At 45.8% G+C, this 24303-nt stretch overlaps 1 protein-coding gene across 2 annotated transcripts in view; it reads right to left on the bottom strand.

The window, feature by feature from the left end:
• The window catches only part of EFR3B (EFR3 homolog B), a 614353-nt gene that overhangs the window by 525071 nt on the left and 64979 nt on the right, over positions 1 to 24303 (bottom strand). For both annotated transcript variants that reach the window (XM_078649934.1, XM_078649935.1), the window contains exon 3: positions 11275 to 11402. In XM_078649934.1, the coding sequence (XP_078506060.1) occupies positions 11275 to 11402 (128 nt within the window). The remainder of the gene's footprint in view (positions 1 to 11274; positions 11403 to 24303) is intronic.

Raw genomic sequence — 24303 nt, 5'->3', positions numbered from 1 at the left:
TACTCTGCCTCCTTGCAGCCCTCCTTACTCCCGCCCCCACCCCCTCCTGCTTGCCTCTCCCTGCAGCGGTCTGTGTGCTGTCATCGGACCTAGCCTCGGTTTTGCCTCCTGAGCCTCCGGTTATTTTCTGGTTCTCTCCCTCCTTGCAGCCCTCCTTACTCCCGCCCCCACCCCCTCCTGCTTGCCTCTCCCTGCAGCGGTCTGTGTGCTGTCATCGGACCTAGCCTCGGTTTTGCCTCCTGAGCCTCCGGTTTTGCCTCCTGAGCCTCCGGTTATTTTCTGTTACAAAGTTCTTGCAGTTAGGGACTTGTCCGGTTTATCCCTTATGAAATCAGAAATACAAGACCCAGCATGCAAATAAAAAATCTTGACTGGATAAACAGAGATCACATTCTGCAGAAAGCAGAGTGCAAGCTTGGTCAAGTTGAAACTTTTATCGCTGAATGAGCTCACAAACAAGATTTACTGCCGTGTGGGTGACCACATTGGAGTCCAAGCATACCAGCGTGATAAAAACCCTTGAAGAAAGCAGAAGTCGCTCAAGTAGAAATAATATCAGAATACGCGACATCAGTCCCGGGGTTCCCCAGTGTAAACGTGGAGATCAATGTCAAGGCACTTCTCAGACACATATTGTCAGAAAATGACAATTTCGATATTTAACTTGTTTTCCTAGCGATTTACTGCTGTGGTCTGATTTTCCCTTTTAAAAAGTTATCGACAGAGCATTTTGTTTTTTTATTCAGAATTTAAATATAGCTTACTCCTCGTTTTCGAATTCTATGTCAAACACACCTCGACCATCCGTAAAGGCAAAGGCAGGAATCCTGGGGTAGAAAGAGCGTGTGTGTGTGTGTGTATGTGTGTGTTGGGGATGTTTGTGTATGTGTTATTGTGTATGTGTGTATATGTGTCTGTTTGAGTGTGTGTTTGTGTGTATATATATATGTGTGTGTTATTATGTGTGTTTATATGTGTGTGTTTGAGTGCGTGTGTGTTTGAGAGAGAGAAAGAGAGAGAGAGAGAGCGAGAGGGATTAGACAATGATTTAACTCTTGCAGTTTAGGGTCCTTCCCCCCCAAGAAGATGTTTGTATTAATGAAAGCTAGAGGATCATAATAAAAATAATAAAATCATATGGTATACAGAAACCTGCACAAATGCATAATTAAACACACGACTAAAAGCAATATCATGTAGGATACCACACACTAGACAAAATGAACATTTGAACTAAAACTCCAGACACAAGATCAGGCTAACTGAACAGAAGTAGTCCCCTATCTGACGAGTTCTGCCTGAACTGCAAGGAAACACATCACTCTCTCCACTGAAATGCTGGCGAATCACAGCACGACGCTGGGAAATTTTATACAGGGCTCTCGTAAATGCTTAATAGTTTACTCAAGTTTTTAATACGGTGGAATAGCCTTCTTGTGAGAGGTGTCACTTTTTACAGAAAAGGTGCTAATACATATGGATGCAAAGAGATTTTCTTGGAATCATTCAGTGTGGCTATCGTTTAATCCAGGGTTAAAATGAGTGTTTGTGGAATCCATAATGCCCAGCTTAGCCAGTGACCCACATGCTATTGGTGAGTCAGATCTATAGTGTTTTCAACCCCTAAAGCCTTTTATGTAAGTTATTTTATCTTACTCCTACCTTAGATGGGATTTACTCCGTTTTCAATAGTAGGATAAACTTAGTCATGGAAAAATGACTATCGCTCAATTTAGTTTACCTGACTGTGAAAGACTGTAGGTCATAATTGTTATGAAGACAGACCCCTATAGATGATACCTAAAGCCTCCAAATGTATCCCAATATAATCCTTAAAACAGGTAACTCCCAGACTTAAAAAAAACACACATGCAGTATGGCTTATCATCAAAATAGGCTGTCTTTTTGTCATTGTGAGTCCCAGATTATGAAACCCTTTGGATATCATCTTTTTGGAAAGCAATTACTTAAATGTAATCAATGTTTTAAAACTATGAATCAGGGAGTCTGCCTTGAGAAAAGAATGCAGTGGACTGATAGTCTGATGAGTTTTACTCTTCCATTGATGATACTATGTGCGCAGCTCTGTATGTGTGTGTGTGTGCGCAGCTCTGTCTGTGTGTGTGTGTGGCTCTGTCTGTGTGTGTGTGTGTGTGTGCGTGCGGCTCTGTCTGTGTGTGTGTGTGTGTGTGTGTGTGTGTGTGTGTGCGCGGCTCTGTCTGTGTGTGTGTGTGTGTGCGCGGCTCTGTGTGTGTGTGTGCGCGGCTCTGTCTGTGTGTGTGTGCGCGGCTCTGTCTGTGTGTGTGTGTGCGCGGCTCTGTCTGTGTGTGTGTGCGCGGCTCTGTCTGTGTGTGTGTGCGCGGCTCTGTCTGTGTGTGTGTGCGCGGCTCGGTCTGTGTGTGTGTGTGCGTGGCTCTGTATGTGTGGCTCTTTGTGTGGGTGCAAATGCAATAGGTCTCGCATTTGCGAGCGATTAAGCTATTGGCATTGTAAATGACTGCCATTTATTTATATATTTTAAAAACAAAAACATAAATAAAAAATGTCATGAGCAATGCCAATAGCTCTAACTTTAACAATGCCGAGACCATTGCATTGTAAATGCTTGTTTTTTCCTCTGCTTCCACCCCGTCCCCACTTTCCCACCTCTCCTCCCCACTACTGATTAGCAAGAGCAGCCGTGACTGCTCCAGCTACTCGTTGCTTGTTTCTCTATCCTTGACTCTACATTCCGCCTAAGTTTGCACTGTACAAATACAACATAAATACGGGCATAATATGAACAATACCTTGTATTCAGTACTGCAGTTGTGCCATTTCAAAGCACTATAAGTAACAAGTGTTACTACTGCACGCCGTAATAGTGCACTATTGTTCCCAGAGTATTAGAGTGTGATTTGGTTCTGCTGGGATCCAAACTCAGGCCATCAGTTCACACTACATGAGTAGCCAGCACTTAAATCACCAAATCACAATGTTAAAGCTGAATCCACTGTTTGTCACTGCATCCATATATTTACGTCCTGCCCTTTGCCAAATGCAAACACCTTTGTAGAAGGAATGTAAGTAGGTACAATGCAGGCTTCGAGTCAATACTTGGCGAAGTAAACTGCATCATTCCATTCCATGCAGCAATACGGAGAATAATGCGGACATAATATCTTGCCTTTTACCCATGGGAATGTAATCCACTCCAGTTAATCCATCACTGCATGGTTCAGGGCAGTCCTTAGGTTCTCTTTAGTTCCCCTCTGCGGTATTACATTCGTTGACCTGAGGCGCCTGTCTTCGTGTTTAGGTCTCGCCTGTCGATGCGCATCGAGCAAGCGAGACTATAGGGGCTCATCGACTCTTTATCTAACTTGCAAGGAATCGTGGCGATTCCTTGCAGTGCCCGTGACTTTTAAGCTCAATGCGCATGCGCATTGAGCTTAAAAGCGCGTGCACAGCCTCCCGCATTCCTCCGACACCTTTGAAGTGAAGCCTAGCTTCACTTCAAAGGCCCGGCTTCCACGGCCGCCAGGCCACATCAAAGGCTTCCCCAGCACTGCCCCGCCCATCAATCACCCTCCCACTGCCACCCCCCTCCCTCTCCATATGGTGCGCTCTGCCTCAGGCCTCTGAGCCGTCCCTACGCTCCCCGCCCACCCCCATCCTTCACACCCTTTGTCATTACTTCGGCCCCGAGCCACCCCTACGCTCCCCGCCCACCCCCATCCTTCACACCCTTCGGCACCACTTTTACATGAGAGCTAGTTGCATAGTACAAGAACACATTGCCTTCTTAAAGCCGCAGGAACATTAACTAATTCTCCCACAGTCACAGTATAGTGAGCTGACATTCTAACTTGTACCTGGCTTTCTAGCTTTTCGCTTGCAGCTCTGGGCATTACGCCACATTCTTGTTATCTCATTCATCCTCCCTGGCTGACCCACATGCATGGCGCTCCTCCTCTCTTTAGATGCCGTCATCCTCCTCGCACTTCAGTCTCCCGCCACTCAGCTCGCGCCCCCTCTATGAACGAAGATGTTTACGGGCGTCGGTCTGAAACAGGCAATTGTCTTCCAGCTCCCGTGTTCTTAAACCCGGACATAGCGCAGAGCTGTAAATAACAGAACTCAACTTTTCAGAGAATATTTTGATCAATAATGTTCGTGTTTGTCTTCAGGCCCTATTACTTGAGTCAGAATGTGGCATAACGGCAAAAGCTGCCGACTTTGGAACTGGGAAACAGGGTTCGAGTCTAGGCGTCGGCTCAACATCCTGTTGTGATTCTGGGCAAATCACTTAATCTCCGTTGCTAACAAAAATGTGTTCTTGTGTAATGCAACTTGTGCTCGTGTAAAAAGCGCTCCTATACCATCGCGTCGAGTTCATGCTATATAAAACTGCAAAAACACATGAACACTCGGAGACGCAGAGCTGTGCCAGGGCACTGACTCAACTTTTCCTATTTTTTATTTTTATTTACTTTTGCCCCTTGCCTCCATCGGATTGCTTCCACGAGCCTTCTTCCGCCAGTAGTTTGAGACTTTGTTAATCACGTCTTAGCTCGGCCTCATTATTTATCTCTCGCCTATCGCCTAATGATATTTAGTGGTAGCCCTCCGCTCCTACCTTACAATTAAACTTCAGCTACAGCCCCGTTTGTCCGCTCCTGCGGACTCCCTGCTGTGTGCCTCACTTGAAAGCGCTACTGCTGTATGTGTTAGCACATAAAAACAAGACCTGTTCTCTTTACCAGTGCTTCTTTTAATAGCCTCGTATTCTTCATTTTCCAGGGTCTGTTTGCCTTAAATTACTATAGTGTTAGAGTGGTCTAACAACCCCATCTCATGAGCCGAAATGGATAGAGCCACATGGCGGCAGGGCTTGAGAACCCTGCGCTCTGGCAACTTGACGAGCGAGGAACTGGTCAGTATTACAGAGAAATAACATTAGAAAGGCCAGAATGCTTCTGTGGGCAGGTGTGTGGAGAAATGCCAGGGCCGGGTCATGTGCCGCTCAAACCCCACAGCATTTTATTTTTAGCTCATTCATCCTCCCTCGCCGACCCACATGGCGCTCCTCCTCTCTTTAGATGCCGTCATCGTCCTCGCACTTTAGTCTCCCGCCACTCAGCTCGCGACCCCTCCATGAACGAAGATGCTTACGGGCGTCGGTCTGAAACAGGCAATTGTCTTCCAGCTCCCGTGTTCTTAAACCCGGACATAGCGCAGAGCTGTAAATAACAGAACTCAACTTTTCAGAGAATATTTTGATCAATAATGTTCGTGTTTGTGTTCAGGCCCTATTACTTGAGTCAGAATGTGGCATAACGGCAAAAGCTGCCGACTTTGGAACTGGGAAACCGGTTCAAGTCTAGGCGTCGGCTCCCTCCTCTTTTGGACACTCGCATTCAGGGGTAGATCCAGCCGAATTTTTTCTCTCCCATTTTATTTTCATTCTTCCCCTTTTCTCTTCCTCCCATCTGCCCCCTTAACCAATTTAGCTCCCTCCTGATTTCTTTACATGCACCTGTCTTTTGTTATCTCTGTTTCTTTGCTCCTCTCACTTTTTTTCTCTCCTCAGTTTTTACCATTCCTCCCCTTTCAATAATGTTTCCATTGTCTCTTAACTCACTCCTCCCGACCACTTACCGTCCCCACTTCCTTCATCTCCCGTTGGACCTTCCCCTCTCACTCCTCCACATTTTGTACCATTCCCTCCTCAATTTTTGCCTTTATTTGCGTCTATCCTTGGGTCCCCCCTCACCCACACTCGTTTACCTCCTCACTCAGCTCTTTTCTATATCTCTGTACCCTCCTCTATACCTCGCTCTCTTCTTTAGCTCTCTGTGGCTCTCCCTCCACCACCCATTCTGTTACCACCTCCTCTGTGTTTATCCCAATTTTTTTTTTCTTGATATGCCTTGTATATTGAGTTTGATTATGTAAACATACAGTAGGTTGATCCTTCTAAATGAATAGGTGATAACTGTCATGTTAAAACCAGTTGTTTATTTATATCTATTGCGTAAAATATATGCACTCTCTTTTTTAAAGTTACAGTTTCCCATATATGTATAAATTAACGAATGTATTGCTTATGACTTCACTGCAATATTCATTGGGAAGAGAATTACATCGCTATGGATACTGTTTTGGGGGGACCACATAATTACACTCCACATAATTACACTGCGCACAATGCAACATACACTCCAAATCCCACTCAGTGCCACATAATTACACCCCACATAATTACACAGCACTCAATGCAGCATACACTCCAAATCCCACTCAGTGCCACATAATTACAATCCACATAATTACACTGCACTCAATGCAACATACACTCCAAATACCACTCAGTGCCACATAATTACACGCCACATAATTACACTGCACTCAATGCAACATACACTCCAAATACCACTCAGTGCCACATAATTACACGCCACATAATTACACTACGCTCAATGCAACATACACTACAAATACCACTCAGTGCCATAGAATTACACACCACATAATTACACTGCGCTCAATGCAACATACACTTCAAATGCCACTCAGTGCCACATAATTACACACCACATAATTACACTAAACTCAATGCAACATACTCCAAATCCCACTCAGTGCCACATAATTACACACCACATAATTACACTAAACTCAATGCAACATACTCCAAATCCCACTCAGTGCCACATAATTACACGCCACATAATTACACAGCACTCAATGCAACATACACTTCAAATCCCACTCAGTACCACATAATTACATGCCACATAATTACACTACGCTCAATGCAACATACACTCCAAATACCACTCAGTGCTACAACACATATTGTGTTACAAATGTTATAGGTGTCACATTTGCGAAAGATAAAACTATTGGCATTGTAAATGATAAAGCTATTAATTTCGCTATTTTCAAAACAAGCACATAAATAAAAAATGTGTCATTTACAATACCAATAGCTCAAACTTTCCTAATGCGAGACCTATTGCATTGCAAATGCTTGTTTTTTAGGTCAGGGGTTTCACTGCACAGCTGTCCAACAGACCTTCTGCTAACAATATACACAGAGTGTGACCTGGGGCTGCCAGTTTCGACCACTCGTTACTTTGGCCAGCCTCTATCAGTCATTGGTTGAGATTTGTCAATCACACCTTGGCTCAGCATAGTGGAAGATTAATCTCCCAGCTAATACTCTTTCTTGGCTGTTTATCCTTCTGCCTCCACTGCACTGAACTGCATGAAGGACTATATTACAATGATAGCCCTTTAAATCCATCCTGCTTGCTACCTCCCGTGTGTCTCACTTTAATGTTGTAATGCTGCATGTGTTAGCACATATAACTCAAACCTATTGGTTTTGCTTTGTTTGTGAATTACAAAAATGTTAAATGGCATGATGGACAAGGAATTATACATTCCCATCTAGTATTGCTTATTTATTTTTTTTTTAAATCTCACCTTTATCCTAATCACAAATCATCTTTTCGCTCTCATATTTTACTTCTTCGGACATGCCCACGCATCGATTCCCAGCTCTCCTGATACAACTGGTTCAGAGATGAGCTCAACAACAAACGGGTCCACTGTCCAGTCCGCCATCCCCCATCACCTCGATGCTTGTCAAGAACTGTCTGAGGCTCTTCAGAGTTCTGAAGGTACACCTGCTTAGTACCCCCGGTAGCCCGTGGAGACCCTTAAGTGTCAAAAAAACACCCTCCTCAACGCTAGTCCATGCAAGTTGATAACCAACTCTGTTGGGACCCACAAGCACTCTGGAGCAGCTGAAATGCGACTTCTGTGCTATACAAAAATACACAACACAACAAACAAACATTAGCATAGCCAATAGGTCTCGCCTCTGGGACCTTATAAGTGTTTTGCCAGAAGTGTTTTGAAGTTTGGTAAGAGATGCAATTTAACATAAAGGGATCCTACACCTCATTGATACATTCAGTACCTGCAGTTTAATCAAACGAGAAGAGGGCATGGGGAAAACTCTTATAATATCTCAATCAATGGAGAAGGCACGCTTTACTGCAACTTGTGTGTGCTTTCACCTTATAAATATTTAACACACGATCCGAGGCAGTTGAAGGCTATAAGCGAGAAGTGAAGGAGGGAGAGAGAGAGACGGAGTGAGGAAGAGACGGAGAGGGGAAGGGGGGAGAGAGGGAGGGAGAGAGAGAGAGGAATGGACGGAGAGAGGTAGGGACAGAGAGAGGGAGGGAGAGAGGAAGGGAAGGAGGAAGTGAGAGAGGGAGGGAGAGATGGAAGAAGAGCTGGAGGGAGGGAGGAATGGGCGGAGAGGGAGGAAGAGAGGGAGGAAGGGATGGAGGGAGAAAGAGGTAGGGACGGAGAGAGTGAGGAAGAGCAGGAGGGAGGGAGAGAGGAAGGGACTGTGAGAGGGAGAGAGAAAGGTAAGGAGAGAGAGAGAGAGGGAGGGATGGAGAGAGAAAGGGACAGAGAGAGAAAGGGACGGAGAGAGGGTGGGAGAGCGGGAGGGAGGAAGGGATGGAGGGAGAACGAGAGGTAGGGAAGGAGAGAGTGAGGAAGAGCAGGAGGGAGGGAGAGAGGAAGGGACTGAGGGAGGGAGAGAGGGAGATGTGTTGCTAATTTTGCTAGGTAACAACTAATAGGGAAACCTTAGTATGGGGGGAGGTAAACAGAAGGGTTATATTTCAATAATTAACATTTATTTGTGTTTGTTTCTATGATAGTTCCCATTCTGGCTCGTGAGGCCTACCAAAACATGGAGTCTCTCGTTTACTGTGACAGTGAGAGATAATGCGCACATGCGGTTAAAGCCGAGAATGAATGCGAGCTGACAATGCCTGAGCGAAAGAGGTTCAAGGACAACATGCCCCGAGAATACAGATGACTGTCAACATGTGTGGACATCTCTATTGTATAACGTGGGAATTATGTCTGATATTACAATTTGAGGACGTTACTGTGCCGGATGCTAATAAAGACAAAAGACCCTTTGATTTCTGCTGATGCTGTACAAGCCGGATATTAGAATGATGAGGTGATGCTCATTCACCCCCAAATTGTCCAATCAGAATTCGAGTTTACGCTGATAGTTACTTTTATAGATAGATAAAGTTAGTGAAAAAGGTATAAAAAGTCCTGATTTTCCTTAAAAAAAATCTCTCTTCCGATTTCCTCCTGAGATGCTGTCGGTATGCTGATTTTCCTGAGATGTAAGACTTTGAATAATTTTTTATTTTCTTCGAATGAGAAATGAGAAATGAGCTTTAGATGAGGTTATTAGTTAGGGAAGTTAGGAGAAGAAAATTTAATTTTGGGAACTATCTGTCTTTTGCTAATACTTGTATTCTGAAAATCTAAATAATAATGTCTATTTCCGAACCTCTGAAATAAAAATGAATATAACTGTTTGAGATAAAACTCTTACTCTTTAAAGTTATTTTTGAATAAAGAAATAAATAAAGCGAATAAACTGATAGGCATGCTAAACTTTGCTTTTAATAAAAATTAGATAAATTGAAAATTAGGCTGGTCTTGTATTTTCCTACGCCTAATTTTTTACTAGCAGATTCGTCGACCATAATGGTGGTGTGTCTAAATAAATGTCTTGATAAAAACCATGGTAAAACTCCTTAAAACTGCAGGTGTAAATAGTATAAATATTTAGTTTCAATTTAGACACTCCGCTATGATACAGCAGTTCTCCTTTGAATATCACTGATCCATGAGGTAGGGTGGAAGTGTTTGTGAGTGACTCACAGTGTTATGGGCCCCACTGATGAGTAAATGTATGATTTGATACTTCAGGAAAAGGTGATCTGGTTTTAGAAAATATTTCCGGAGTAGCGCTGCATCAAGACCAAAAAAAATATCTAGAAAATGAGATCACCTTGATGTGGGTAGCATGACTGAGCGTATTTACAAAAAACACAGGCCCTGCTGTACGTCAACATGTCTTTATTCCTTTAGAACAAGGCACTGTTTATTCTTAAGCCTGCGTACACAAAGGGATATCTTTAGATTCTAATTTTGCTTTCTGATTGTTCTGATGAATTTGCACATAATTGTTCATGCCTATGAAATTATAGTAATACTGCAGTTTATTGTTCTGTGTTTCTGATTGGAATTCATCATTACAAAACGGAGTAATAAAAAAGGATCTCACGTTGGCATGCCACGCATGCCAGCTGTGAGAACAAGCAGCTGGCTGAGCGAGTTCATGCCAGGGCACCCATGATCTGATGCCTGATGTGCTCACGCATGCGAGGTCGCAGCTGCCCAGCAGGGAGCCGCCGCACTGGCAGCAGATGAGTGTGTGATATGGCATGGCGTGGCATCCTTCCATCGTGAGGGAGAGGGGCTGCACGAATCGCCTGTCTGAACACAATAAACAGAATCTGACGTTGAACTATCAGAGTCAGATCTGTCTGAAGCTGAGGCTGACAAACTCCAAACATTCATGAAATGATGCCATGGAACAGACTGACATTAATAGTGCTGCTGTGATAGTACCTTACTAAGCAACATTGTTCCAAAGAAGGGCAAGAGAAAAAATAACTTCAACAAGTCTGTCAAGATTCCAAAGAGGATGGCTTCTGTTGCCATGGTTCCTTGACAGGCTGAATAATGCTTTACAAAGCCCATCCTAGACAGAGCAGGCACTCGGCTGTTGTTTCACCAGCATTTTTATGTGAAGGGTGATAAAAACAAATTACAAATCGGGGAGGGGGGGGGGGGTTTCGACAGAAGACAGACACATTTTTAGAAGTAGCAAACATAAATACAAATCACTCAGAGTATTTTAGAAGCAGATAGACTATTTCCAAATATGCACTGGGGAGAGGATGTAGCCTAACGGTTAGGGCAGTCAATTTCAAGTCTGGGGAACCGGGTTCGAGTCTCGGCAATGACGCTCAACATCCTGTGATTCTAGGCAAAAATGAATGTGTCTTTGTGTAAGGCAACTGGGGCTCATGTAAAGCGCTCTGATACCTTCGGATCAACTTGGTGCTATATAAAACTACAAAAAAATGTACTGCAGAGGCGGCACACCTTTTTTTGTCCAACATGGGTAAAATGGCCTTTGCATCAATTAGTACTCAAGCATTATCGTCTGGTGCCTGAGGAGCCTCATAACACAAAGTAGTAAAGTAGCACCCTTCTTACCAGGCAACAACTACCCGAACAGCTACTCGCCGTGCACGCTTAGTACATGTTATCACATATCATTACTTTTTTGTGTTAGAAACTCAGATGATGTTCTCTTACCCATAGCGGTGTCTGGCAACGTCCCTGCTCAGCCTTTCCGACAGGTAGGCACCAATCCTGTCCAACTTTTCTGGAGCCGACAGGGCATAGAAGGTCAGTTTTTCCATATTGGATTTCACCAGTCCATCCTGACGATGAAGAAAATAGAGTTAAACTGTGATTCTTATGTGATTTACATTCTGCAAAAAAAATTAAAAATGAGAGAGCAAAGCTGGCAGTGTTCTTTTATTTCTGTCTTTTTGGAGTCTGCAGACTGCTTCAGCCTCTTGTAGAAAGGTCTATTGTGTACAATACCAATACTTAAAGTGGGCTTTGGATCATTCATTGATTGGCTTACTTATCAATCACATTGTTTTGCTTTTTATATTCATTGACTTTCCTTCCTCTTCCTGTGTTTGCCCTGCCCTCCCTTGGAACAAATCTGTTTTACAGTGTTTCTGGTGTGATGGGTTGGATCCTTCCACTGCTTACAATCCAAGAACGTCTTTTTTCTTCCACCACTCCATTGCCCCTAGAATGCTTGTTTTCTTTTACATTTCTAAATCCTTCATTGCTCTCGCCCCTTCCACACTGTTTCATTGCTTTTAGGCCCACTTTGCCCTAATTCTTCTACTGGTCTCTCATCCTTCCATACCCCTCCATTTCTATTTATACCCCTACATACCCTCTGGTGTGCATCTCTTTTGAGCCGGTGTCATCTTTCCCTCACTACGTGTTCAAAGCTTAATTTCACTGCTTTCATTTATTTATTAGTAAAGAACAAGTTACTTACCTTCGGTAACGCTTTTTCTGGGGGATACAGTCTCTGCCTGTGGATTCCTCACCTTATGAATATCCCCTGCGCCAGCATTCCGCAGAATCTTTTCCTAGGTCTCCACGCCGAGGAGGACATCCGCTCCGCTCGCGACTCTGCATGACGTCATAGGAGCCATAAGAGAACCTTGTCGGCGTGATGACGTCAGTGCCCTTTTTTCCGCGCCGTGGACACGTAACGGTTTTCTAGCACTCTCCATATTATAGAGTTACTTTGTTGTTTCTTCTACTTTACTGTTGCTAGAAGGGATGTCTTCCTCGAGGAAGTTCGGATTTAAACCCTTTAGGGAATTTGGGGGTAGCATGTCCATCACTGACCCCCATGAAGATTGTTTATGGTGCCTATCTTCGGAGCACGACGTGGAGGATTGTTCCTGTTGCAGAAAAATTAATCTAAAAGCACTTAAGGAACGGGAAGCTAAGTTGTTTCAGGCGAAGAAAGAAGAAAGAGGGCAAAAACTAGATAAGTCGAAGTTGAAGTTGTCGACTTCACATACATCGAAGTCGAGGAAACATAAGAAAAAAAGAAGACATGGCTCTCGGCGCCGATTGTCGAAGGGTAAGGCTTTGAGGTCTCCTTCACCTTCCCCTCGACGTCGTCATAAGGACTTAATATCTCCTTCGTCTTCTCCTCATGTGACTCCAGGGAAGTCTGCTGTGCGTAGAAGTACTCCGGCCTTGTCTTCGGATTTGGTCACGGAGAGAAGCTCAACGGGCTTTTAGAAGAAGACGAGTACTGTAGAGAGGAGGTAGAAGCAGGCGAGTTGGAAGAGTTTCTGGATGAATTTGAGGGAATTCAGGAGGCGAGTGGTTTGGATACCTCTCCAGAGTGGAAACTCTCTTCAACAAGGGCTTCACTACCTCAGGAGATTGCTCCTTACTATTTGGTAATAAGGAAAGCTGCAGAGCTTTTGAATTTGCAGTTACCTACTGCTGAAAACAAACAACATTTATTGACAACTGGCGACGAGGGTGGGATGTGACACCCCCCACCCCCATACATCTTGCCCGTGTGGAAAAAAACACGATATCGCAAGTAGAAAGCGGAGTGCTACTGCCACATTTAAGGTGAGAGCGCGAGTGGTGGCCGGAGCGCTGACACGGCGCCCCCCTGCACCCCCTAAACAAAGCTTAGGAAGCTTGGGGACCGGCTCACAGACAACAAAGTACAGCAGCAAGTTAGCCAGTTAGTTACTACGGTGGCCATCTTGAAGTCAGGCACCGCCTATTGATCAAGCGCGGCTCCCAGAACGGTGGCCATCTTAAGGTCAGGCAACACCCAGAAAAGCAACACAGAACCTGCTGAAAGTGAGGCTGAGACCCCTGGATGCCAGTGGAGGTCATTGGAGCACCGAGTGAAGCCATCCAAAGCCAGGCGCCACCAAGGAAAGCACCCCAGAGCCCACCGAGTGAAACTGAGATCTCTAAACGTCAGTGGGGTTCTCTGAAGCACAGAGTGAGGACACAGACGCACTGTCATGTCTACACGACCTGACTCATCGCAACCGGCAGCGACCGGCTCTGCGCCCATTACCCCACCGCCTGGGCCAATGTTCATGGGAGTATCATTCCTAAGTCCTCCCAAACCCCTGATACTTACGTCTGGAAACAGTATGGGCCCTAAATGGAATAGTGGGCTTGAAGATTTCGAGGACTTCATAAAGGGCTCACAAGTAGGAGTTCCTGATCTGCAACTTACCGCATTACGAAACCTAGTGGGCAAAGATGTTGGACAAATCATCAAAGAACTGCCCCCAGCTAATACGGCATTGTATAATGACATGAGAGAGGCCCTTAACAGAAAGTTCCTTCACAAACAGAACCTCGACTACGAGTGTTACATGTTCAATCTTGCGTAACAAGAACGAGATGAGCACATGAGCGATTTCATCTCCTGCCTCAAACGCCTAGCTCGCTATTGCGAATTTGATAATTTCAGCACAGAAGACGCAATTCGCCTACGCATTATTGATGGGTGTCAGTCGGAATCGCTGTGCAGTCGACTACTGAAAAAACACTATTCCCTCGAAGACATAGAGGAACTCACCCGAATAAACAACCAGGGAGCATGCAAAAAAGATGGAAGCCAGCAAAATGGAAAAGACAGAACAAAGAGATCAGGCCCTCCGCATACAATCTCACACTGACCCGAGGCGTCGGACAGAGCATCAACAGTCTGGAAGATCCAAGAAATCATTTCATGCTAGGTCACCACGCAGCGGAAACAAAAGCAGTCACTCTCGAAGACAACCATTGCAGTGTTATCAGAGCGGGCAAAATTACCCTCCTACGGGCCCATGTCCAGCCAGCGGATAACAATGTCATAGATGTGGGAAAGACAACCATTTTGAAGCCGCCTCTCAGACCCGTCGCAAGGAATCTGGGCCGATTAAGCAAAGCACAGGGCCATGTCATCATGTCAGAGCCGTACAAGGAAGAAGAGACCGATCTAGGAGTTCATCAAGGTCCAGTACGCAGTCACACCGCTCATATCGATCCCAAAGGTCGACGTCCAGAGAGTCATCAGCACTTACTCAGATATCGCAAGACAGTGACGAATATGTTTAAATGGTGGCAGATCCAGACAGACAAAAAAATATCCACGGTTAGACATTCAGATGGGACGACACTCTGCCAAATTCGTTCTAGACACAGGCGCATCACTTAACTACATTTACACCACTGAGTACCAGAATATGAAACCAAACCCAAAACTGGAACCAGCCGCAGTCAGAGTATACACATGGATGTCCAGAGAACCACTGCCATGTCTAGGATAGTTTCCCACAACACTGACATACATGGACAGGACGATCCAGGCACACGTCCACGTGATAGAAGGGCCCGAGACAGACGATTGCCTTCTCAGCCTACCAACTGCAGAACGCTTGAAGCTGGTGGAAGTTCTGGTCAGAGTTGATGATGCCAGATATCGTCAGCAAGTTCCCAAAGATGATCAGTGGTCTAGGGAAGCTAGCTCACTTTAAGGTCAAATTGCACATCAATGAGCAAATGACACCAGTGGCGCAGCATCACAGGAGAGTGCCTTTCCACCTACAGCAAGCGGTAGATGACGAATTTCAAGACCTACTACGGGCAGACATCATAGAACTCTCGACTGGGCCCACCCCATGGGTATCGCCAGTAGTCGTTGTGCCCAAGAAAGGACAGGACAACAAAGTACGCTTGTGTGTTGATATGCGAGCCCCAAACACAGCCATCGAAAGGGAGCGGCATCCAGGACCCCACATCAGCGACATGATCACCCGCCTGAATGGAGCGACTGTCTTTTCTAAACTGAATCTCAACAAGGGGTCATTTATCACAAAGGAGGGGAGAGGGTCAACAAATGAACTCCACCACCCCGAGCCCCCTAATCAACAATGTAAATAGATGAAGGGGTGAGGAGAAAGAAACTCAATACAGACGAAGACAAAGGGCTGTGAAAAATAAAAATTATTTAGAAAAACTGCCCTCACTCGCACACAATGTGTGTGACATGCTTCATCATCGGGTCTGCTTACAATACGCCCCTGCGAGCCACGTAGTCCGGCAAGTAATTCAACACATCCCGAACGCATTAAACTATAGTGACGATATTCTGGTGTTTGGAGAGACTCGGAAAGACCACGACAAGGCTTTAGACCGGGTGTGCCACGGTCTCCTGGACGCCAACCTCACACTTAACAAAGACACATGTGAATTTCACAAATCAACACTCAAGTTCTATGGACTCATCTTCTCGAAGGAGGGCATGAGACCAGATCCTGAGAAAGTTTCAGCATTATCTGACACTTCACAACCGAAAGACGTCAGCGATGTTCGCTCGTTCCTGGGCATGGCTAACTATTGTGCCCGATACATCCAGGACTATGCAACCATCAGCTACCCACTACGAGAACTGACTCGACAAGGGCAGAGTTTTCACTGGTCAGAGAAGTGTGAACATTAAATTAAGACTGCTGTGAGCTCAGCCATCAACTTGGCATACTTTAACCCCCAAACGGAAGACAGAAATCACGGTAGATGCCAACCCTGTTGGATTAGGCAATATTCTGGCACAATACGACGACGAAGAAGATCATAGCCCCAGAACATTTAAAATACAAAAGGGGGAGATGTCATATCGCCATGTCTGTCCTGTCTGTAACTCAGAACAAGGTATGGCAGGAAATGGAAGGGGCGGCCCAGAAGTTCGCGCTGCGTAAGGAAGCAGGAATAAAGCGGCGCTGAAGCTCCCGCTGGTGTCCCGCGTGTTTCTTGGTGCGGCGGGGACACAAAAGCATGTTTTACTAACATTGCCTAATTTACATCGTCTGTTTTGGAATTATCTCATGGCTTACTGTAGAGCTGCCCTATCAATTATTACATCTCCTGTGATTTCCGCAGACTTCTCATAGGAAACTTCTGTCTTAGCTGTTTCTCATTACGTAATGTTCCACTGTCAGCACTCTGGAGGGTGTTGTTTATGTACCGATACTACAGATGTATTTCAGTTAGGTGTCCAGAATCTGCCCCCTTAGTTCATTTTAAAACACCAGAGGCCACACGGCTGTATGTTTGTTTTCAGCATATTGACCCTGCTTCTCGTATCACCAGGACACTTCTGATCCGCCCTGTAATGTCAGAAACAGCTGCTTGTACCTTTAAGACCATGCTCATATCCCAACACTTTTCACCTAGCCAACTATGAGATCTTAAGAATCCTCTGTCAGTGCCTGGCCTGCACCCATGCTCCACGCTCCTTTCCAGTCATCTTATTTTTCTACATTTCACTTTCCAGATGTACAGAAGTTTCCGCCACTTTACTGTAGTTGGGTTGGACCTTGTTCTCCACGTCAAAAGAACTGACTTGATATTACTGAATTGCTTGATTTGCACACTGGAGTCAGTGTGGTTTTTTAGATGACTATCTCAAGCTCCTCCAACTCCCTGTGGGGTTTTCTTGGCTAGTGAAACTGCTCTCTGGTCTGTTACGTTTCTCTACCTCTTTGGGAGGTTCTAGCTTCATCTCTCATTGTTTTCCACATTAGATAATACATGATGTATGAAAACCATGGCATATTCCTTCTGCAGTTGCGGTTTTGTGGTTTCTGCATCGGGCATCTTCTCTTTGCTTCAGGCCTTGTCATTGTCTTTTGGGTTTGGGATGGTGGATTTGGAAGGGACTCCACCTCAACTACTGTCATACTGGCCAAGGGGTGATCTCTATTCTCAGTCCAAGGATATTATTGTTTCAAAGTTGATTGGTTTCTCTTTTCTGAGTTTTCAGTGGGTCTATGAACTTTGACTATCAACGAAGAAGTAAAATAAGTAGCTTCTTCTTCCAGCTAAAAAGGCTAAAATATCACATGCCTATGTTCTCCGTCAAACAAGGCGCAGTAATGATTGGTGCTGCAAGTCATCAACACGTTCATTATACCAATTACCTACAATAATTAACATCTAGATTCTCTAATCAGAGACTGCAGGCTGCACAAAAACAATTGGTTTCTCTTAGTTACGGATTATAGAACATGGAATACATTTCTTTGGCTCACTATTGCCTTCACTGTTTAAGAGTTAAAGTTAGAACATGTTGGTGTACTCTCTTGAGTTTTACTGTATTTATTGAGCTTTTAATGAGCTGTGTTGGAGTGACTGTAATTACACTGTGTTCAGGTTTGGGCACGTCCACCACCATCAGTACTCAGACACCAAGCTCTGCAGTTGCCACCCAGTCTAGGATGTGACCCACCATGTGTGGGATGGAATAAAATCCCACGAGCACCATAAAGTGAGAGGGAGGAGGAAGCAGGGATAGGCTAATATGTCTATGTTTTAAGAATGAAGGTAGTTGATCCATTCACACTTCCTCCCCTATAATCAAACCTGAGGATGGGCTTCAACGATCTGTGCTAATATCTTTATTACCTCAGCCACCATCGCCAACACTACCATGTAGTCCACATCGGCAAGATTCTGTCCCAGTTCCCACTTTACTTTGCCAAGATCCTTCACTCACTCGTCCACATGATACTGGACGAATGGAAAACACTGCTTCTTATTTTTCCTCAATTCTATGGAAACCGCTATGGAAAGTTCTTAACTTTGTTACTTACAGCCTGGGCATCACATTCAGATGAATCTCCGCCTACATCTTTAGCTAACGTGCTCCAGGAGTTTTTCAGTCTATTATGGTAGAGGTCCAAGGCCCGACCCATTACCTTGCATAGACCACGAGATGTTACACCAATATTCACCCATCCACTGGCAAAAGGAAGGCTTTCCTTAATACCAGTGGTCTGGTGTCAGGGTATAGAGGCAGGGCAGAGTGGATGACGGAGAATGGAGGACGACAAAAATATAAAAATAAAAATGAGTTACCTGCTGCATAGCCGCTCTTCCGATCTTCAGCCTCCACTGCAGGCAGCACAGGCTCCCTGACTCCCCTGTCCTCTGCAGCCAATCCGGACGCTGCTCTCATGTCATGGCAGCATCAGGATTAGCCTGAGCGCACTCGATTTGTGCTCCCAGGGAGACTGGGAGCGTGTGCCTGCTGTCTCCAACCAGGCAACACAGCTCGGGTGTGAGACAGCTTTAGAGTACATGATGGTTTGGCCGGCCTGAGACAGCCGGCCGCTGTCATGCGAACTAATAACAGTGGCAACCACTCCCCGAGACTGCCCCCTGTGATGGCTCCGCCCCAAGCCTCGGCTCCGAGATCAAAAATAAAATGATAATAAACCCATTTAATTATCGTTTTTTTTTTCCTTTTTGAGGCTGCTGACGGGGGAGGGAGGGGAACGCTCCTCCACCATAGCAGAGGAAACACCGCTGCTTAATACGTCGAACCCTCTATCGTCTTGTACCATGCCACTCAATCTTATTTCGGCCCCCTCATTAGGCACCTATAAAATGCTCAGCAAAATAGCCTCCTATAGCCTTCCATAAACCCATCAATCACCACTGCACCCCCCTGATTCATTCTATGTGAAATAAGAGCATCTACGCCACATTCACAAAGAAAAAACAAATTAGAAGAAGAAAGTTATCAAGTACGGCTCGGCACATATTTTCTAGGTTAGGGGCTTGCAAAAAAAATAATGCTGAAATGTCACATTTCATATTAATCAAACAAGAGTGCCTCTCACTTTTCAATTACAGCCAAAAATCAGGGCAGGTTGAAGACGCTATTTGTCATTTTCAACACGGTATTTTTATTTATACCAGTTACTTTTGTAGTTTGTTGAATATTTGTCGTCCAGACAGAATGCTGTGAGCCGCCAACAGAATCACTACGAGCGGAATTGGAGCCCGTCCACCAAACCTTAACACGTCGACTTCGCCAAGACGTCCCCTCAGACAACAGGATCCCCTTGTGGACCTACACAGTGGCAAGCGCAAAAGCGCCACTGCCCCCTCCTCGACTGCGAGCACGCAGCGGATCCTTCATCCCGCAACAAGCAGCCGTTCTGATCGACTTTGAAACTAATGACGGCGCTCCACACTTGGACCCACTTGCAAGTCTGCACTTTATTTCCCTGCTGGAATCAGTTTTTTCTAAAAGCGATAGATTAACTATGCCCTGATGAGAATCCTGACAGTTAATCTCTGGATTCGAAACGCGTCTGCACTGATGTAAATATGTGTTGCACTATGTACTTTGTCACATATGTTTAATGTTTCTATCTGTAGACCACATTTAGGTCCACGTGTAATTTTGGCAATTTGTCACAATGAATAATTTAAACTCTGTTTAAAATTGATGCTTTGTACAGGTCTTTTTCTGCTTATCATATGTTGTGTACGACAAATATTCAACAAACTACAAAAGTAACTGGTATAAATAAAAATACCGTGTTGAAAATGACAAATAGCGTCTTCAACCTGCCCTGATTTTTGGCTGTAATTGAAAAGTGAGAGGCACTCTTGTTTGATTACTATATTTAGGCCCAGCCTCCCCACTTGTCCTCTAAGGGCCAAGCTCCCCTTGTTCTACATTTCATATTAATGCATGCTAAATTCGCGACATCATGCATCATCCTAAATTATGCATGGTTATGTTCACAAAAAGACATGTGTGCATTGATTTTCATGTACAGAAAAATGCACCTGTAAATCTACTCTGGCGGATAGGAAATTAAATCAATGAGTATTTGCATTAATTTCTCCGAATGTAGGTGCCGGATTATCACAGAGGAAAATCTGCACCCGAAACTTCACAGCACATAAGCAGTCATTTAAGAAGTGATTTACATGCCAATCTGTGGTTAATCACCCACACCTAGCAGTAATCACCCTCCTAATGTGTTGAAACATTCAGCCAGACTTCTTCACCACTGCCAGAGGGGGACAGACACTAAAGAGGAACTTCACAAAGGAGGTGGCAGACAATGTCCTCAGCCATGCAAAATGAGCTACACAATCTGCCTCGTCCACACCAAGCATCTGGGGAATTGTGTGCTGGTACGCCATGCAGGCTGCTCCATCCTCCAATTTTTGTTACTGTCTCCTTGTTGACTTTTTGGGCTGATGAGATCATTGGGATGCACCTGCACTCTGGGAGTGGTACAGAAACCTGAGAAGACTGTGAGCATCATTGCCAGCAACTCAAAATGTAAAGGGTTACTCTCTACTGAAGGACACACATCCTGAAACGTGTGTCTAGAGATGCACAGTCATGGCTGCTCCAACAGTGGTGAATGCTAAAAACTTCCAGCTAAAGTGAGTATTACCATGTACTGCATTTACCACAATGCATCTGGCCGGATCCTGAACCGGTGTGCCTGGCAGTGTGTTCCCTCTCACTCTCGTCCAAACATCTATGCAGCTGAGAAGCAGACCATGTGACTGCACCTCCCCGATTTGGTGAAGTCAGAGAGGGTGGAGTAGCGTACTGTAGGGAAAGACAAGAAGTGGCCAGGTGCAAAGAAGCGCAGAAAGACGAAAGTTCCAGGGATGTAGGTGGAAGCAATATTTCCAAGCACTCACAAGGTCATGTGTTTAACTGACTAGCTCACTGAGCTATCTCTGTCTCCCTGATCACTTACCACCCTTGTTGCATTTTGTTCCCTATGCAAGGCACATGCCATGTACAAAACCTTACTTGGCTGAAGCGGATATACAAAATTCACCTTATTTAATGCAGAACCTGTAGTCGGAAGCCAAGAACCCCAAGCACCATAAAACAGAAGGTGCTGCAAAACAATGGCAGGAAACAATAAAGGTGTCATCAGCCTGCAGCACCAGTCACAGAATGAGGAGTCAGAGTAGAAGAACTAACTGGCATCTACACAGGCTCAGGGGGACGCCAATGATATCAGTCTGCCACAGCCGCGTACCCAGAGGATACTGTGCCTTCTGTCTCGAACCTCTTGCAACTTCTGTGGGCCTGCACTTCTGCTCATGGTCCCTGCCACTCAGGATCCACCCGTTAGCCCTATCCTCGGTAGTAGCTGCTCCCTCGTCATTCAATCAGAGCTCTCCTCCTGGACAGCTCCTCCTCCTCGAAGGGAAAGCTGTGACTACTTTGTCCTACACTGGGTGAAAGGGAGGGACCCAAACAAGCTTCAAGACATGGGCAAAATGTAAAACTGGCAATCTGAGGTGTGCAGCTTTTTCACAATAAAAAAGCTTTTGAGGAAATGACACAAATGCATCAAAGTCTGGGAACCACGCAGACCAGCAGAGGTCATGAGGACAGTGGACAACCACCTGCACAAGTCAAGTATTGTCCAGTTCTTGATGAAGCGACTGCACTTGGATACTACTGAACTGACAGCAAATGAGGTCAAACAGCACCAGAGTTTGATCTCACTTTATGAGGCCGTAGAGAGGCAGCAGTCTACAGTAACATTAGGGTGACCAGACGTTCCAGATTTCCCTGGACAGTCCCGGTTTTTGAAGGATTGTCCCGACGTCCTGACACTTTCTTCTAAAACCAAAAAATGTCCCGGTTTTTAAGGGAGGGTTGGGTGAACCTGCACATTAATCATAGTGTTGTCAAGCTCACATCTCAGACGGCCCTCTCAGACCCGGGGACAGAGGATCTCTTGTGTAGACTCCCCTGCTGAGTCGCCTCGCTTCATTCAGAAGCACAGAAGGATTTAATGAGTTGTGAATCAGGGCTGTAGAGAAGGTACGGCAAGGCCCACCATCAGCCGGGCCTGGAGCTTTTCACAGAACAGGAAGAAAAAAAAATATGCATATATAGACGGCGGTTAGGAGGTATTCATACCTCCTTATTTGGGTGACATGGATTCCTGTATGGATCCTGGCAGCAGAGTTGCGGCGGAACTGAGGAGGCACCAGACTGTTGGACTGCCCCACCTCCCATATCCATTCTGATGCTGTGCCTGTCCTCGATCCCTACTCCTCAAGTGTCACCCCGCCCGGCATCTCCGGTCCTGAATGCACCACACAGCGGCATTCTGGGACATGCAGTCCTTACATGCGGGATTGCACAGGAGTGCCCAATGACAACAAGGGGTGGAGCAAGGTGTCTTTATCAACATCGAGGCAGGACTGCCTACGCCGCAACAGAAGAATCATACAGAGAGGGGCGCTGAAGAAGGCTGACACGCCGAAATGCATTCGCCTGGGACTGTACTTCATTAAAGTGCTTCTTCAACTTCCCCCTTGGGTCACTGCTCTTTCTTTTGGTGGAGGTCGTGGTTATAAATTTATGCGCTTTGCCAGAGCGCATTACAGTGTACCCCCGCCGCACAAGAGGTCTGGACACTCTGGCCCGCTCTGTCGAGCATCATTCCTGAATTGCGGTAGCAATTACACCCAGCATCTACCACAACACCAGGAGGCGACGGCGGTTAGGAGTTATTCATACCTCCTTATTTGGGTGACATGGATTCCTGTGCCGGCCCCCGCGATGGATTCCTGGCAGCAGGGTTGCGGCGGTTATAAGGGGAAACTGAGGAGGCACCGGACTGTTGGACTGCCCCACTTCCCATATCGATTCTGATGCTGTGCCTGTCCTCGATCCCTGCTCCTCAAGTGTCACCCCGCCCGGCATCTCTGGTCCTGAATGCACCACACAACGGCATTCTGGGACATGCAGTCCTTACAAGTGGGACTGCACAGGAGTGCCCAATGAAGGCATTTGGCTACTGGGGTGCCACAGGGTTCAACCCTTAGCCCCCTCCTTTTTAATATGTACTTGATGCAGTTAGTCTACCTGGCAGAGGAGTTGGGCGCTAAAGTGATTGCGTACGCAGAGGCTACGCAGCTGCTCTTTACCTAGGGTGACTCTGATACTGCTCAGCCGTGTCTAGTCTCAGTATTTCAATTGCTGGCCCGGGCTTCCCTCAAATGTAACGAGGATAAATCGGAGGTCCTTCTCTACGGCCAGTTTCCTGACGACTTCAGAACCCGTGTGTGGCCTCCAGGCTTCCCCTGCCCGGTGTCCGAAGCAGGGCCAGCAAAAAATCTGGGTATCTGGTTTAGCGAGGACCTTCAATTTAGCGACCATATAGAAAAACTGACGGGGGTCTGCTTTGGCACTCTCAAAACACTCAGCAAAATGTTTCCTTTTCTCCCGAGAGCAGCCAAAGAGACAGTCACCCGCGCTTTGATCCTGTCTAGACTGGATTAAGCGAATGCCCTGTTCCTGGGGTTGCCGGGTTATTTGCTGCACAGGCTCCAAATTATTCAGAACGCCGCAGCCAGGCTTCTCTTCAACGCCCCAACGAGATCCAGCACGCGACAGTATCTACGTGAATTACACTGGCTTCCGGTAGCCCAGAGGGTGCAGTTTAAAGCGATTACTCTGGCGAATAGAGCTCTTCACGGTCTGGCCCCATCTATCTTAGGAAGCGTTTTGCTTTCTACGTGCCAAAGCGCCCTCTGCGTTCAGCGGTACAACGCCGGATGGTCGTTCCCCGCTTCCGCAGAGCGCGACTGGGGGGCAAGTCTATCTCTGTCAAGGCTGCTGAGGCTTGGAATACGCTCCCTGCTGATCTCCAACACATCTCGGAGTTTCAGCTCTTTAAGAAGTAGCTAAATACACACCTGTTCAGCATGATTTGCTAAATTCGATTCCTGCTCCTACCTTTGCTCTCCCTCGCGCCAGGACACTCTAGAGTAACAGTGCGCACTACAAATGCAATATAACATAACATAACAATGTTAACAATCACAAGGAGAGGGGCGCTGAAGAAGGCTGACACGCCGAAATGCATTCGCCTGGGACTGTACTTCATTAAAGTGCTTCTTCAACTT

This window comes from Lissotriton helveticus, chromosome 6 (genome assembly GCF_964261635.1).
Source record: "Lissotriton helveticus chromosome 6, aLisHel1.1, whole genome shotgun sequence".
NCBI lineage: Eukaryota > Metazoa > Chordata > Amphibia > Caudata > Salamandridae > Lissotriton > Lissotriton helveticus.
Note: the sequence above shows the minus strand (reverse complement) of the source record. Positions and strands in the feature narration are given on the sequence as shown.